Source organism: Prosopis cineraria, unplaced genomic scaffold, assembly GCF_029017545.1.
Source record: "Prosopis cineraria cultivar Desert tree isolate PC_DT_omini unplaced genomic scaffold, ASM2901754v1 PC12, whole genome shotgun sequence".
Lineage (NCBI taxonomy): Eukaryota > Viridiplantae > Streptophyta > Magnoliopsida > Fabales > Fabaceae > Prosopis > Prosopis cineraria.
This window is the reverse complement of record NW_026555343.1, coordinates 41,160,673-41,175,379: the sequence shown is the minus strand read 5'-3', so window position 1 is coordinate 41,175,379 and position 14,707 is coordinate 41,160,673. Positions and strand designations below refer to the sequence as shown.

Genomic DNA, 14,707 nt, shown 5'->3' with positions numbered 1-14,707 from the left:
AATTAAAAAAATTAAAACACGTATGACAGTTGACAATTGTTAAACCAAATATGACATATAGCTGACAAAAAGGTCACAGGAATATGAGATGTACTGCTGAGCTCCATGTTGCAGTTTGGATCAGAAAACGTGAAAATAGTGACAAAATGTTATCAACAAAACAAATCCACGGCTGAGATATTAATTCGAGGGGAAGAAAGTTAAGTTTTAAAAGAGAAAAATGATGATAATTAATTAGCTAGGTCTTTAATAAAAATTTTGGAAAATAACTTCTAAGCATCAATTTAAATACTATAAATTCAGAAATTTTAATTAGATTAACTTATTAGGCCAATCTTATTCAGATTAAGCTTAAATTGGCTTATTTAAATTAAATTTAAAATATTTTACTTTTTTTATAAAACTCGTATAATCAAGCTTGATCTTAACATCTTTGAACTTTAGATTTACTCAGGTTGGGTTAAATATCCAACAAATTTTTAAAAAAATTCTTTATTTTGATTCAATTTAATTTTTAAATAATTTTATTATGCATAAAATATTATTTTTACTTTAAAATAATAAAATAAAAAATAATAACTTATCAACTTTGTATTTAAGTAACTCTATAACTGTTTTTTATATTTATAGTATAATTTATTCATAAATGTTTCTTTTACTTGTAAATTAATGTTTTAACTGTTTAAATATTGCTCTTATTATGGTTGTATATAAATTTTATACTCGCTCTATTTAAAAATGTAAGATATTTTTAATCGAATCTTACTATCCAATAAACTTACTTTTCAACTAACTCTATTTTTTTATATTTACTCCTATTAAACACCCTATAATAAATATAAAGTCATTATCAATAGGGGCACTTTTGAAAAAAAGACAATAATTACACCTCAAAAAACTAAAAATGCCTTATATTTTTAACATCTAACACCTTAAAAAATACCTTATATTTTTAAATAGAGAAAGTATATTTTAATTAAATTATATTATTTTAATTATGATCAAGTTAATCTTAATTCAATTACAGTTATATTACTAACTTAAAATTATTGTCCCAATTGATTCAAAGTTCTTAATAACTTTTAGGTAAATAGTACTTTTCATTTTTAAAAATATAAAAAAATAAATATCATTATATTATATAAATAAAATTATTTAATTATGAGTAAAATACTTTTTTTGAAATTATTTTTTTAAATTTTTATATTATTTAACCCCTACATACAAGAAATATTTAATCTAATTTATTCTTAGTTTTTAACTAAGTATGGCATAGAGGATAATCAAATAATTATTTAAAAATATTATTTTATTTATTATGTTTATCTAATAGTAGATCCAGGAATTCACACATGTCTAAATTTTATTTTTAAAATTATTTTTAATTTAATTTTTCCTTTAAAATTAATTATCTTATATTATAAAAAACATAAAATATACTCTTTCCGTTAAAAATGTAAGACATTTTTAACTGAATCTCAATTTCTAATAAAGTAGTTACCTACCTTTCAATTAACCCTATCTTTTTATATTTATCCTTATTAAACACCCTACAATAAATATAAAGTTACCATCAATAGGGGCACTTTGAAAAAAGCAACAATACACTCAAAAAATTAAAAATGTCTTATATTTTTGAAAACCTAATTCCTCAAAAAATGCCTTACATTTTTGAATGGAGGGAGTATTTTTTTGGATACTCAAATGATGTATAGGACTTAAAAGTCTTATTAAAAAATAATTGGGTCTTAAAATATAAAAATGAATATTAAAATATATTTTAAATGTTATTTTGAAATATTTTGTTGATTAAAATAATTAAAATGTGAAAATATTTTTAAAATTTTTTACAAAATTATAATAACGATTCAAATATATGATATTTTAGCATAAAAGGATATAAAATTCAAAGAATCAATTAATATTTATTATATTTTATATTTTTAAAATATTATTTTTTATTTTGTTATTCGGGCCAAACCAAAATCTAATTGAGTTGGCCAAAATAAGCTCAATTATTAAAAAATATTATTTTTTTAAGTCCGACTTCAAATTTTTCAGAGAGGTTTAAACTGGCTCTTTGAGTTTGGCTCAATTTTGGACTATTGAAAGGGAAATAGCTATGGAGAATCCATTTCCTTTAGAAACATACCTTTTGAGTTGAGTTGGTCGAACCGTTGAAGTCAAGAGCGCAGTGAGTGGAGGCTCTGTAACCGTTCGTATTCAATTGTATGTTTTTACCTCGCACTGATCAAATTTTAATATATGTAACAAGTGAAAAGAATGTAAAATTAGAAAATTGGATTTTTGTTTAGTATATCATTCTATAATTATTATTTTTATATCATGAGGTGTTAAATCCTCAATAATCTCTATATATGTACTCTCGCTGCTTGAATTAACTCTAAAGTTATAGCATAGATATAATGTAAAACAAAAAACTACGCATGAGAAACAACATGAGTTGTAATCCAAGGAAACACACATTAATTCGTGATACAAATCCAGCATTTTATTTTTTTTTAAGCATTTAATGATAATGATCTAGCATCACAAATTGAAATTAAAATTATATATAATTACCCGGAAAATGTATTCACACACCTAAAGGGCAAAAAATATCATTATCTTTCTTTAATTGTTTTATAAAATGAAAAATAAATGTACAAACAGAAAGTGTATTCTCTGTAACCAACCTCACTTTAATTGGGGAAAAAATTAAGCTCACCATCCACCTAGACCTGGTAACATGCATTGCTCGTGTTAATTTCAAATTAATATGGTAGGATCCTGGCCACACATGCGAGACTCACCTTAAAGAAGACACTCCTTCAATCCAAAATACAAGCATTTCTTTTCTATTAATTTTGATTTAAAATATAAATAATCTAGTATATGTAATTTTTTTTATTTTATCCCCTATATTTGTTAACCTAGATATTTATATAAATATATTTCTCACTCATTATAGAGTGTATTGATAATTGAAGTTAGGGATAAAAATTAAAAATAATATATATTTTTATGGAAATGAGGACTTTATAAGTATATAAATTTTTCTTAAAAATTACTTATATTTCAAATTGGTGAGAGTAACTTCCTTTAAAAATTGTACATTTCTGTCTTACAATTATATATATATATATATATATTGAATTAAACTGGATTAAATATTACTAAGAATAACAAGAAAAATACAAGAATTTTATCAACACTAAACGTTAATTTTTTTATCATTCACTGCCTCTCAGGTAAGTGGAGAAGGATGATTAAAGATGTAGAAGTTCTCTTCTAAACTATGAGATAGTGTAACTAAATAATCAGCAACAGTAATATTCTCACAAGAAACGTAATATATATTAACCGACCTAACAACAAGACAAATACAAAAGTTTTATTAACACCAAAAGGTAATTCTTCATCATTCACTGCCTCGAGTAAGAGGAGGGGGATGAATAAAAAATGTAAAAGTTCTCTTCTAAACTATGGGATAATGTAACTAAATAATCAGTAACAATAATATTTCTCACAAGAAACATAGTATAAATTAACCGACCTAATTAAGTATCATTTTATACACAGACAGGTATGTGATTCATGAAATCGATAGTAAATTAATTTTTTAAAAAAATCATATTTAGTCTTCTGTGACATTTAAACATGCTTAGACGTGTAAAAACAATTAAAGAATCATGAAAGAGTTACAGAGTTTAATATTAAAAATTTAGAGAAAGATTGAAAGAGTAATACACAGAATCTGAGATAGCTCGCGCAATTTAGGACTTACGGTTTATATAACGATATTGACAACATTTAGTTTTTGAATGGATATGCACGGTTAAAAAGCATAATAAATCCTTTCTAATTTGTAAAGTTTTTAATTTAAAATACACAAAACTCACCTTAATTTTGATACAACCACACAAAACTTCCTTCATTTTTTAAAGTTTAAAATAAATTTCCTATTTTTTTAACAATATACTTCCTTACTATATTTTTTTAATTATTTTACTAACAAAAGTTATCGCATAATGTTTAAAGACACGTAGAAATTTATGTGACATCTGATGCACATAAGTTAATAATAACATAAAAATATGGATAAATATTATTAACTTGTAAGTTGCTAAATGTTTTTTTTTAATATAATATGATAATTTTTATTAGTAAAATAACTAAAAAAATGTTAGCGGAGGAGTTTGTGATAAAAAAAAAAAGGGTTAAGATCTTAAAGAGGTTAATTTTTACCTTTAAAGGTGAGAGAGTTTTGTGCAAGCTAGCCTCGACTGTTCATGAAAATTTTGAACTTCCTCTATTAAAAAAATACAAGATACTTGTAATCCTATCTTTTTTATATTATCTCTATTTAATTGGAGGTTTCACATTAAAATAAACACAAAGTGATTTATTTAATAAGAATATTTTTTTTAAAAAATAATGATTATATTTTGAAAGATAAAAAATGTCTTATATTAAAAAATATCTTATATTTTTTAACGAAAGGAATATATTTTAACAAAGTATTCAACGTAATTTTTATTATCCCAAAACAGTTATTGAAATTGATAATTTAATTAATCCATAATTTTTAATAGTTCATTCCAATATATTTTATTAGCCATAAATGATAAAACTTAAAAGTGATAAAACTTCAAATAACAAACTAAAATTAAATCATATGCGTTATAAATACTGATGAAATAAAATTAAAAAATACAATAAAAGTTACTTATAATAACAATAATGATAATAACAATAATAATTCAGTTATAGAGTTTCATCAAAATAATTGAAACAAAACGAAATTTGTCACAAAAAATCAATTTCCATATAGTAAAATATAGATGACACGGCCCAAGCTAACATGACACGCTTTTTCAACTTACATAGCCGTTGTTGGACCAGAAAAAATGAAAAACTCTCCATCCTTTCAAAGCCTCTTTCTACGTTTCTATATAACTCTCACCGCTCTTCCCACTCCATTCCACTCCACCCCTTCCTCTTTCTCTATTCACAATCTTTATCACCTATGAGCAAGTTACGGCACGTCTTCGCCGGAATCTCAGATTCCGGCGACCACAGCAGAAACAAGAAGCTCTTTCTTGCTCTGTTCTCCACTCTGCTCCTTCTCGTCGCCGCTGTCGCCATCATCGCCGGTGTCAATTCCCGCCAAAAATCTTCCGGTGACGATAGTTTGAATTTCTCCACCCATCCATCCCACGCCATAGTCAAATCCGCTTGCAGCTCCACACTTTACCCTGAACTCTGCTTCTCTGCTATCTCCTCCGAGCCTGGATTCACCGAGAAAGTCTCTTCCCACCGCGATGTCATCGAGCTGTCCATAAACATAACAGCCAGAGCTGTCGAACACAATTTCTTCACCGTCGAGAAGATAATGGCAACCAGAAAGGGAAGCCTCACGGAGAGAGAGAAAACCGCCCTTCATGACTGTTTAGAGACGATTGACGAAACGCTTGACGAGCTTCACACTGCTAGGGAAGATCTGAAAGTCTATCCGAACAAGAAGACTCTGTACCAGCACGCCGACGATCTGAAGACTCTGATAAGCGCCGCCATTACCAACCAAGTCACGTGCCTCGACGGATTCTCTCACGACGGCGCTGATAAGAAAATCAGGAAAGCACTGGAGGCAGGGCAGGTGCACGTGGAGCACATGTGCAGCAATGCTCTGGCGATGATTAAGAACATGACGGACACGGATGTGGCGAACTACGAGAAGAAGATGGGGATCACAAAGAGCAGGAGGCTGATGGAGGCGACGGAGGGCGCTGTTCAGTGGCCAGAGTGGATGTCGGCGGCAGACAGGCATCTATTGCAGTCGACGGAAGTGAAGCCGGACGTGGTGGTAGCGGCAGACGGGAGCGGAGATTTTAAGACGGTGGAAGCAGCAGTGACGGCGGCGCCGGAGAAGAGCGCGAAGAGATATGTGATAAAGATAAAAGCAGGAGTTTACAGAGAGAATGTGGAAGTTCCGAAGAAGAAGACAAATATAATGTTCTTGGGGGATGGAAGATCTAACACTATCATCACAGGAAGCAGGAATGTCGTCGACGGAAGCACAACCTTCCATTCCGCCACTGTCGGTAAGTTCACCACCCTCCCTCCCTCCCTCTCTGTTTTTTTGGGTCAAGCTCTTCCTTCTCGTTTACTTACCTCACTTTACTAATTAAAAGGACAGACGACGGTAAAATCTAGATAAAGGAAAATTAATGATGATTGAATTTTTAATATAAATTGTAAAATTGATAAAATTGTAAAATAGAAATTTCAATTACAAGCTGTAGTTACATTTAAAATTTAAATATTTTATTTATAATTAAATTTATGAACTTATAATTGTTTTATTTAATATTTATAATTTCTTTTTGAAAAAATTTATCAGTTTTTTTAAATTTAATTATCTCTCTTCAATTTAGGCTAACCATTTAATTTTTTTTAAAAAAAGTTTTTAAATGGTCTTATAATTTAGCCTTCAGGGACCAAAATGTTGGTTGGTATCTTATGATCCGTACCTTGGTCCTCGGACAGAGTGTTTGTCTGTAGTATATAGATTTATTTTTATGCAAGAACATTTTAAGCTGGTAAAAAAAAAAGAAAAAAATCAATATTCAGAATTTTAAATAAATATTCTAATGCAATGCCTTTTTTATTTTCCATTTTCTAAGCGTGATACATAGAGGATTGTTCTTCTTTTAAAATGGTATTTCAAACAAATTATAATGATTATAGTGCTCGGGAATTGTCTTTTTTTTTTTAAATATTCCGAATTACATTTGCAAGAAAAATGGTCTAATGTTAGCTTTGGGCGTAATATAGACGAGCAAGCAAGTTTGAAAAGTTGACAAACTTCTCATTTAACTAAATAATATAATATAATGCCGTGATGAGCGCGATGGATGATGAGGTTCGCGAGTTGCCCCACTGATTCATTAATTCGAAATCAAGGGGCAAAGGAAAGCACCGAAAGCTCAAATTATCCATCCATATACGTGTCCGAAGACATTGCACATATTACATTTATTAATGTAATGATGAAGACAATTTACTTTACTTGACAACTAATAACATTTACGTGGTCACCGTTGTTGTTGAGTTTCGACCAACTCAAAAATTGTTAATGTTTGTTCCTGCGTTTTGATGTTCAAAATCAGACTAATTTTTCCCTGCTTGGCCGCTTCTAACCCTCATAGATTGAAGAGCTAGGAATATTGTAGTTCCTAATACAATGATTAGCGAATAATGTTTGATGAGTATGTTTTCGCTGTCGGTTACATTTTATCATTATTTCCTTGTCTGCAACCAAAAAAAAAAATACTAATAAACTTTTGAAACAAATGATAATTCAATTGCTATCATTTTCGGGATAGAGACCCCAGCATTTGTTGAGGGCCAAGTCATGCTGTACTCAGTATTCTTTTAGGGCCGGTTTCTTATGGTCCAGCTAAAATGTGGCAGCATGTGCACCTGGGTCATGATCGTGTAAAGATCTAGAGAAGTCAAAATATTTTGTCTCTGCCTCCTCTTTTTCTGATTGGTAATAGTAAGTCGCAAAGCTATATATAATGTTCGCACAATCGATAAAAGAAAATTAATTATTTTTCTAGGTCATGATTTTCAACCGCCCCATCAGACTAGCTGTTCTAATTTATTATCTCGTTCTTTAAAAGACGGGAAAAATTTCTGAGAAGCCCTTGTTTTGTTTGTTTTTTTGTTTGTCACTGATCAGTTCTGAAGTTCTCTAGAGTCCGGATATATTATGTTCTTTCTCATTCTATTTATAAGATTAAATTTTTTTTTTACCTTTCATTAAATATTGAAAAAAAAAAATTATTATTAAAATATATATATTTTATAGAAATAAAGTTAAAAACTTATTAAATTTTAAGATAAAATTAATAAATTTTAAAATTTTTTTATATTAATAAAATATATTAAAAATAATTTATAAATAGAATTAGAAGAGTAGAGAATTAAAAAACAAAAATGATAGGTGGCTTGAAGAGATAAACATGCCATCTTTACTTTTTTTAGTCCGGACGATTAATATGTTATTTTAGAAGTCTGGAAATCTTAAAAGGAAAAAAACGACATCAGGTTGTCGGTTGTTTTATTCCTTCGACATTTTGATTTCATGTAATTCATTTCCTTTCTCTTTTGCTCTTCCTCTTTTATCGACCTTCTCTTTTCTTCCTTTTCTTTTGCATACAATGAAAAGAAAAGCTTTCCGATATTCCAAAAAAAAAAAAAAGAACTTTCCTTGATGCTTCTTCTTTATTCTAGTGCCAGTATTATTGGCATCAATCATGCATGGTTCCGTGGGACATGGTAGAAAAATCCAGCCATAGAGAACAACCCACGGCACGACACCCCCCACACACTATTACACCTTTCACTTCCACGCTATCTTTGCTTGTTGAGTATATTCGTGTCGTTTTATATATATTAGCTGTTGGTCGATTGAGCCTTTGATTCTTTAGTCTGGACTCTGGAAATGCTCGGGTTAGTGTAATCCAAGGTAAATCTTGCGTGCCACTGTCAAATTTAATTCCTTAGTTTCCTTTTGGGCATAAACGTGGTGTGTGTCCTCCGCTGTCCAATTGAATTAAAGAGTACTAATAAGTAAACTAATTTGTCATTTTGTTCACGCTGTCCAAATGCTCGGGTCAGTGTAACCCAATGTACGTGTCTCAGACTGAGTAACTTGCAGGCTTGTGGCCACGTACGGAGACACGTACATCACCCCACCACTGAACCAGCCATGCGCACTGTTTCACCTTACCCACGCTTTGACAGTGACCTCTTTAGGCTCTTGTTCTGTCCTCAAGTCCCTACATAAGAGTTTAGACACATTTTTTCCAGTTAAGAGAAGTCTTTAATTTTTCATAATTTAGGTCTAAATAATTTGCATGCGTTTTTAGAGGATTTTTTTTTTTCAAATTTAATGACCTTATGCCTTTATTTACAGTTTTGAAACTGTAAATAAATATCATAAAATTTTTACTGATTTATATAATGAAGCTTGACAAGCTTACATGCAGGCCTCTCCTGTTATCATTTTCAAAATCATCATCATCATCATAATGTAACAGTTTCTGATATACTGAAAGGAGAAAATTTCAGTCAACTCTAAGAAATAAAAATATTAAAAACTACTGTCATTACTCCTTCCAAGAGGGAGGTAACATAGCATGCATGGAATATTATTGCAAATGGCAATCATAAAATAGGAATTATGTTGAGTTGGCATTGGCGAGAGCCAGCGTATAAGTGTGTCATCTTTTAGATGTCACTATTATGTTCCGTAGAAGATATTTTTAAGCCAGCTCATATTAACTCACAGAACAGATTATTATTATTATTATTTTCCTGAATTAGAACGAGTAAAGAGACCTAATCTTCTGATTATTCATCACACCCCTTGATAAGTAAAGATTTTATCCATTTTTTGTTTTATACCTTTTTTCCCATCAATTTATACTTTTAAGGGACAAGCCATTGACGCACTGTACATTGCAGCCGTAGTGGGAGAAAGATTCCTCGCTCGCGACATAACCTTCGAGAACACGGCCGGCCACGCGAAGCACCAGGCCGTCGCCCTCCGGGTAGGAGCCGACTTCGCCGCCTTCTACCAGTGCGACTTCCTCGCCCATCAGGATACCCTCTACGTCCACCACAACCGCCAGTTCTTCATCAACTGCCTCATTGCCGGTACCGTCGACTTCATCTTCGGCAACTCCGCCGTCGTCTTCCAAGACTGCGATATCCACGCTCGCCTCCCCGGCTCCGGCCAGAAGAACATGGTCACAGCCCAGGGCAGGGTGGACCCGAACCAGAACACCGGCATCGTGATCCAGAAGTCCCGTATCGGAGCAACGAAGGACCTGGAGGCGCAGAAGAAGAACTTCAAGACTTTCCTGGGGCGGCCGTGGAAGGAGTATTCGAGGACGGTGATAATGCAGTCGAGCATAACCGACGTGATCGATCCGGTGGGGTGGCATGAGTGGAATGGGGATTTTGCTTTGGACACTCTGTTCTACGGAGAGTATCAGAACAGTGGCGCCGGTGCCGGGACGGCGAACAGAGTGAAGTGGAAGGGGTTTAAGGTTATAACGAGTGCTTCGGAGGCTCAGAAGTTTACTGCTGCCAACTTCATTGGCGGGTCTAACTGGCTGGGGTCCACCGGCTTTCCTTTCTCTCTCGGTCTTTAGATTATTATAATTATAATTATTATCATGGCATTGATTATTGTTATGTTTATTGTGTAATGTGTATTATGGGTAGGAAAAAAAATGTCATTTTATGTAGGAAAAAGGGAATTTATGGGAAAGGAGAGGTTTGTGGTGCGTTGAGGAAACAAAATCATGTGCTTCTAGCACGTGATATGCCTAAAAAAATAAGTGAAAAAAATAAGGTGACCTTTTTATTTTTGGCATGATTAATGAAAATATGAGTGATTTTGATTGAATGCTACCAATAAGGATTTAATTATTTTGAATTGTTTAAATTTATGATTGGTAGCCAAATAATTGTCATTTTAGGTGGAAAAAGGGATTTTGCGGAGAAGATATGTCCGTGAGGAAGCCAAATCCTTTTCTCTTACCGTGTATGCTGGCTATGCATGCAGCAGAGTTGAAGCAGACGGCATTTTTTTCTTTTTTAACAAAGTACATGTCAATATGATATGAACCAGGTTATAATTTATTTTTTTTTATAAATTAAAAGTATGTTACAATATGTACGTATATAATGACATAGTTTTGGGAACTTGGATAATTTTGACTCTCACATAATTTTGACCTTTTTCTTATATTACGGAGATTTTAAAATATTATCCCTTTTCTAAAAATTGCCATTAAATGTATAATTTATATCCCTTGTATTATTAACATTCTAATGATGAAAGGGGAATGAGATAGTGTTCTGTGTCTGCAACAGATTGACCAGTAATGAATTACCGAGTGTATTCCCTTCTATTTTTATTATAGGACACCTAATTATTTTATTAAAACTAAAGAAAAATTATTAAATTATTAACTTTGTTTAAAAATAGAACAAACTTTTAGCTTTAAAATTTTTTAAACTTGTATTACACTTTCACTTATAGTTAATGAGTTTAAATGGAGGTAATATTGAAAAAATAAAATCAATATTATATCAAGTGTATTAATGATGAAAAATCTTTCTAAAAAACATTCTATATTAGGAATAGAAGATATACCGTGTATGCGTGCTTGGAAGTGTGATGTGTACACATTTAAAAACTGTGTATCCGTGCTTAAGGAAGGTTTACGCCAGATGTGGGGCATGGCCGATTTCTCAATCGTCGGCCTCCCTAACAACTTTGTTGTAAGGTTCCCCAATAAAGATCTATGGCAGGCCCACTACAAGAAGGTTCTTTATGAAGGTCCAAAGATATTCAAGCAACATTGCTTATTGGTCCAAAAATGGACACCGTATTTTGATCCGTTTCAAAATACCCCCCGACGTGCGGTGACCTGGGTGCATATTCCTCATGTGGCCATGCATCGCTGCAACCATCGCTTTATCTCTTGTTTGGGTGAAAAAATAGGGAGGACCTTAAAGGTTGATTCAAACACTTTGTCTGATTTCACTTCTGGAGATGCTAAGGTTGAACGGGGACGGCACGCACGTATATGTGTTGAACTTGACTTACAAAAAAGATTAGTGCCGAGAGTGATAGTGGCAGGTTCTCTCTTCAATGTTGAATATGAAGGATTATATCTGATTTGCTTTGCCTGTGGTCGTTATGCTCACCGACGAGAAGCATGCCCCTGGAGAAGTAGTACCAGTACCCAATGCAACACTACCGCATCGTCTTCCTCTTGTGATCACTTGCCCATCAAGATGCCAGATAAATCACCGGTAAGAAAGGTTCTAGAGGACAGTGAAATTTCTGGAAGCTGGATGTTGAGTAACAAGACCTTGAAAGGTCGATTCTCGAAGCCAAATTGGTGCAGAGATGATCAGAGCCATCGTTCAGAGGGTAGGATACAAGGTGTCAGTAAAGACAACTACTTTCACCAAAAGTCCAGATTTGCCTCAATTGCAAACCCAGATAAAAATGATAGCACTTTTGAGTGGAACATCTTAAATTTTTAAATTAAAATTTTTTAGTGTTTTTAAAGATATTTTGATTAATTTATATAAATTATTGATTAATAATGTTTATAAAATATTAATATAGTTTTTAAATCTTTGGACAAACTTAAAAAAAAGTTAGGTCAATGTTTAAACAAATCATGCCATGGAGAGAAGTTTAAATTGTGGCGAGACTTTGTGTCATGTGCTGCGGCGGACATGCCAATGTGTCGCAGCGCACATGCAAAATCTACACTTATCAAATCGCAAATCAGATTGAAAATCAGAAGAGAGGAAAGGGTGAACATGAGAGGAGTGACAGAGAGGGACTTGTGACTACTAAGGCTTGCTTCCAACGTGATTGTGAACGCCTTACAAGCTTGATATACATTACGTAAGCTTTCCTCTCTTTTCCCTCTCTTTCATTATGCAAAAATTTTGACTTATGGGGTAATAGGGGCTTGTTTTTGATTTCATTGGGTTTAAACCAAATCTACTGGCTTGTTTTTGACTTGTGGTAGTCTTGAAACACTATTAGTGGCAATCAAAAAGCACTCCTCGTTGGTTTTTGTGTAAGTCTGGGACTCCGTCCTTTTAGGAGTTAGTAAAAAGATTAATAGTGGAAATAATACCAACTTTTGGTGTGACCTATGGACTCCTTTGGACAAACCTCTCCTTCTCCTTGCTGACAAAAATATGGAATTCATCAATCTCAATGATGTTGTCAGTCATTTTATTCTCCCATTTGAAGATTGGAATCTACAAGAATGGAGCGAATTCCTATCTATAGACATCATACAATCACTCAAAAACTTGAAAATACCATCTAGTTCCATGAAGGACTTATTCTAGTGAAGAGCAGCATCTAATAGTCAATTCTTAATCCAATTTGCTTATTCTTTTATTACTAACAGTGTCAATAGCAACACTGATCCCTTATAGAGCAAAATTTGGCATTAGCAACTACCTAAAAAAGTTAAGGTGTTTATCTGGCAAATTGTCCATGAGAGATTGGCTACCAACTCATTTAGAGCTAAGAGAGGACTCTCAAACACTAATGAGTGTTCTTTTGAGTGTGATACACTTACTTTAAAATTATGAGTGGTCGAAATCTGTTTGGAAGGTGTTTATTAATTTTGACCATTTACTTGCTTTTTTCCTTTTGACTTGCAAGGTTGGATTCATTAGAATGCTACTCATAACCTAGGGAGCAAATGTGTTAGAAGACGGCCATGGCATAAAATCTTTAGCCATGTAAGCGGGCTCTTTTGTATGTAAAGATGTAAGTATGTATTTGAAGGAAAGAGTGCATGACTAAATGAAATTGTTTGTACTTGCCTTTATCGACTCATGGTAGATGTTTGCAATGACAAATTTAAACATCAAATCTTCGTTAGCTCTTCATCTTCACCAAACCTTTAGATTCCTCCTCCTTTGGGCAAAGTGAGACTTGACGTTGATAGCTCTATCTAGCACAACATGCAAGCAGCCTACAGGGGAGTCATAAGAGATACCAATGGTGAGTGGATACTAGGTTTTAAGAAAAATTTGGGATTCCTCCCTCCTACTGCAGCAAAGATTCTCGCCATAAAGACAGAATTTGAAGTATGCAAAACTTATAGCTTTACAACGATTCACTCTAAACTATTAATATCCTATTTAGGGATAGTGGTTTGGATCATCCTCTTAGATTAGAGATTGAAGACACTAGAGCACTGTTATACAATGAGTGAGAGATTGAAGTACATAATAATAAGCAAGAAGCACTTCAATGCGCAGACTTCCTAGCCAACGAAGCTCATAGGAATGGTTTTGATACTATTTTAATCCCTTCTGTACCTAATAGCTATCTAGGTATTATTAAGGATGACTTTAATCACTTCTACAATAGACATGGTCAAATAGGACCTAACTTTGTTTTATCTCTTACTTAAGCTTTGCTCACCCTTTAAACCCAAAAAAATAAAAATAAAAATTAAGCTTCGTAGAACTTGAGGAAGTCAATTCATTCATGTTGATCAATTATTTTTTTAATTTTAAAAAAGAAAGAAAGAAAAGAATGAGAAGATTGCAAAGACGTGCTTATCAAAACTTTGTCACAAATTAAGTAGTGTGGTGTATCTGGACTCATTGACTCGCAGATTATGGGAGTGAAAGAGAAGAAATTAACTACCAATTGGGATGAATTATGTGTATCCTAACTCCTCCTCCCTTCATGCGTCTACTTCAATCTCACTTCTTCATTTTTCATTTTTTAATTAATTGAATTAATTATTTTCTTATGTAATTAATCTTAAATATATGTACGCATGGGGCTAACACACAAAATCCAACAATTTTAACCTAAAGATAATTATAACTTTTAGTCTTGAATTTTATCTCAAATGTTAGTTTTGTTGTGAACATTGACTTAGTATAATTTAGTCCTCATATTTTATAAAGTCAAGAAATCATAGAAATTAGTTGCTAATTTTTTTTTATTATTTTGAAATAACTTTTGGAGCTATCTTACTGAGCAAGGTAGAGATGAAAGGTTGAATCAGGACCGAAGAATATAGAATAAGATGAAGGACACGGAATGACAATG

General features: G+C 32.4%; 1 protein-coding gene across 1 annotated transcript; it reads left to right on the top strand.

Moving 5' to 3' along the window:
- Positions 1-4,942: 4,942 nt before the first annotated feature.
- LOC129288694 (pectinesterase-like) lies at positions 4,943-10,486 on the top strand. The gene is made up of 2 exons (XM_054925416.1): positions 4,943-6,104; positions 9,538-10,486. The coding sequence occupies exons 1-2, from the start codon at positions 5,030-5,032 to the stop codon at positions 10,227-10,229; spliced, it is 1,767 nt and encodes a 588-aa protein (XP_054781391.1). The 5' UTR covers positions 4,943-5,029; the 3' UTR covers positions 10,230-10,486.
- The last annotated feature ends 4,221 nt before the right edge of the window (positions 10,487-14,707 follow it).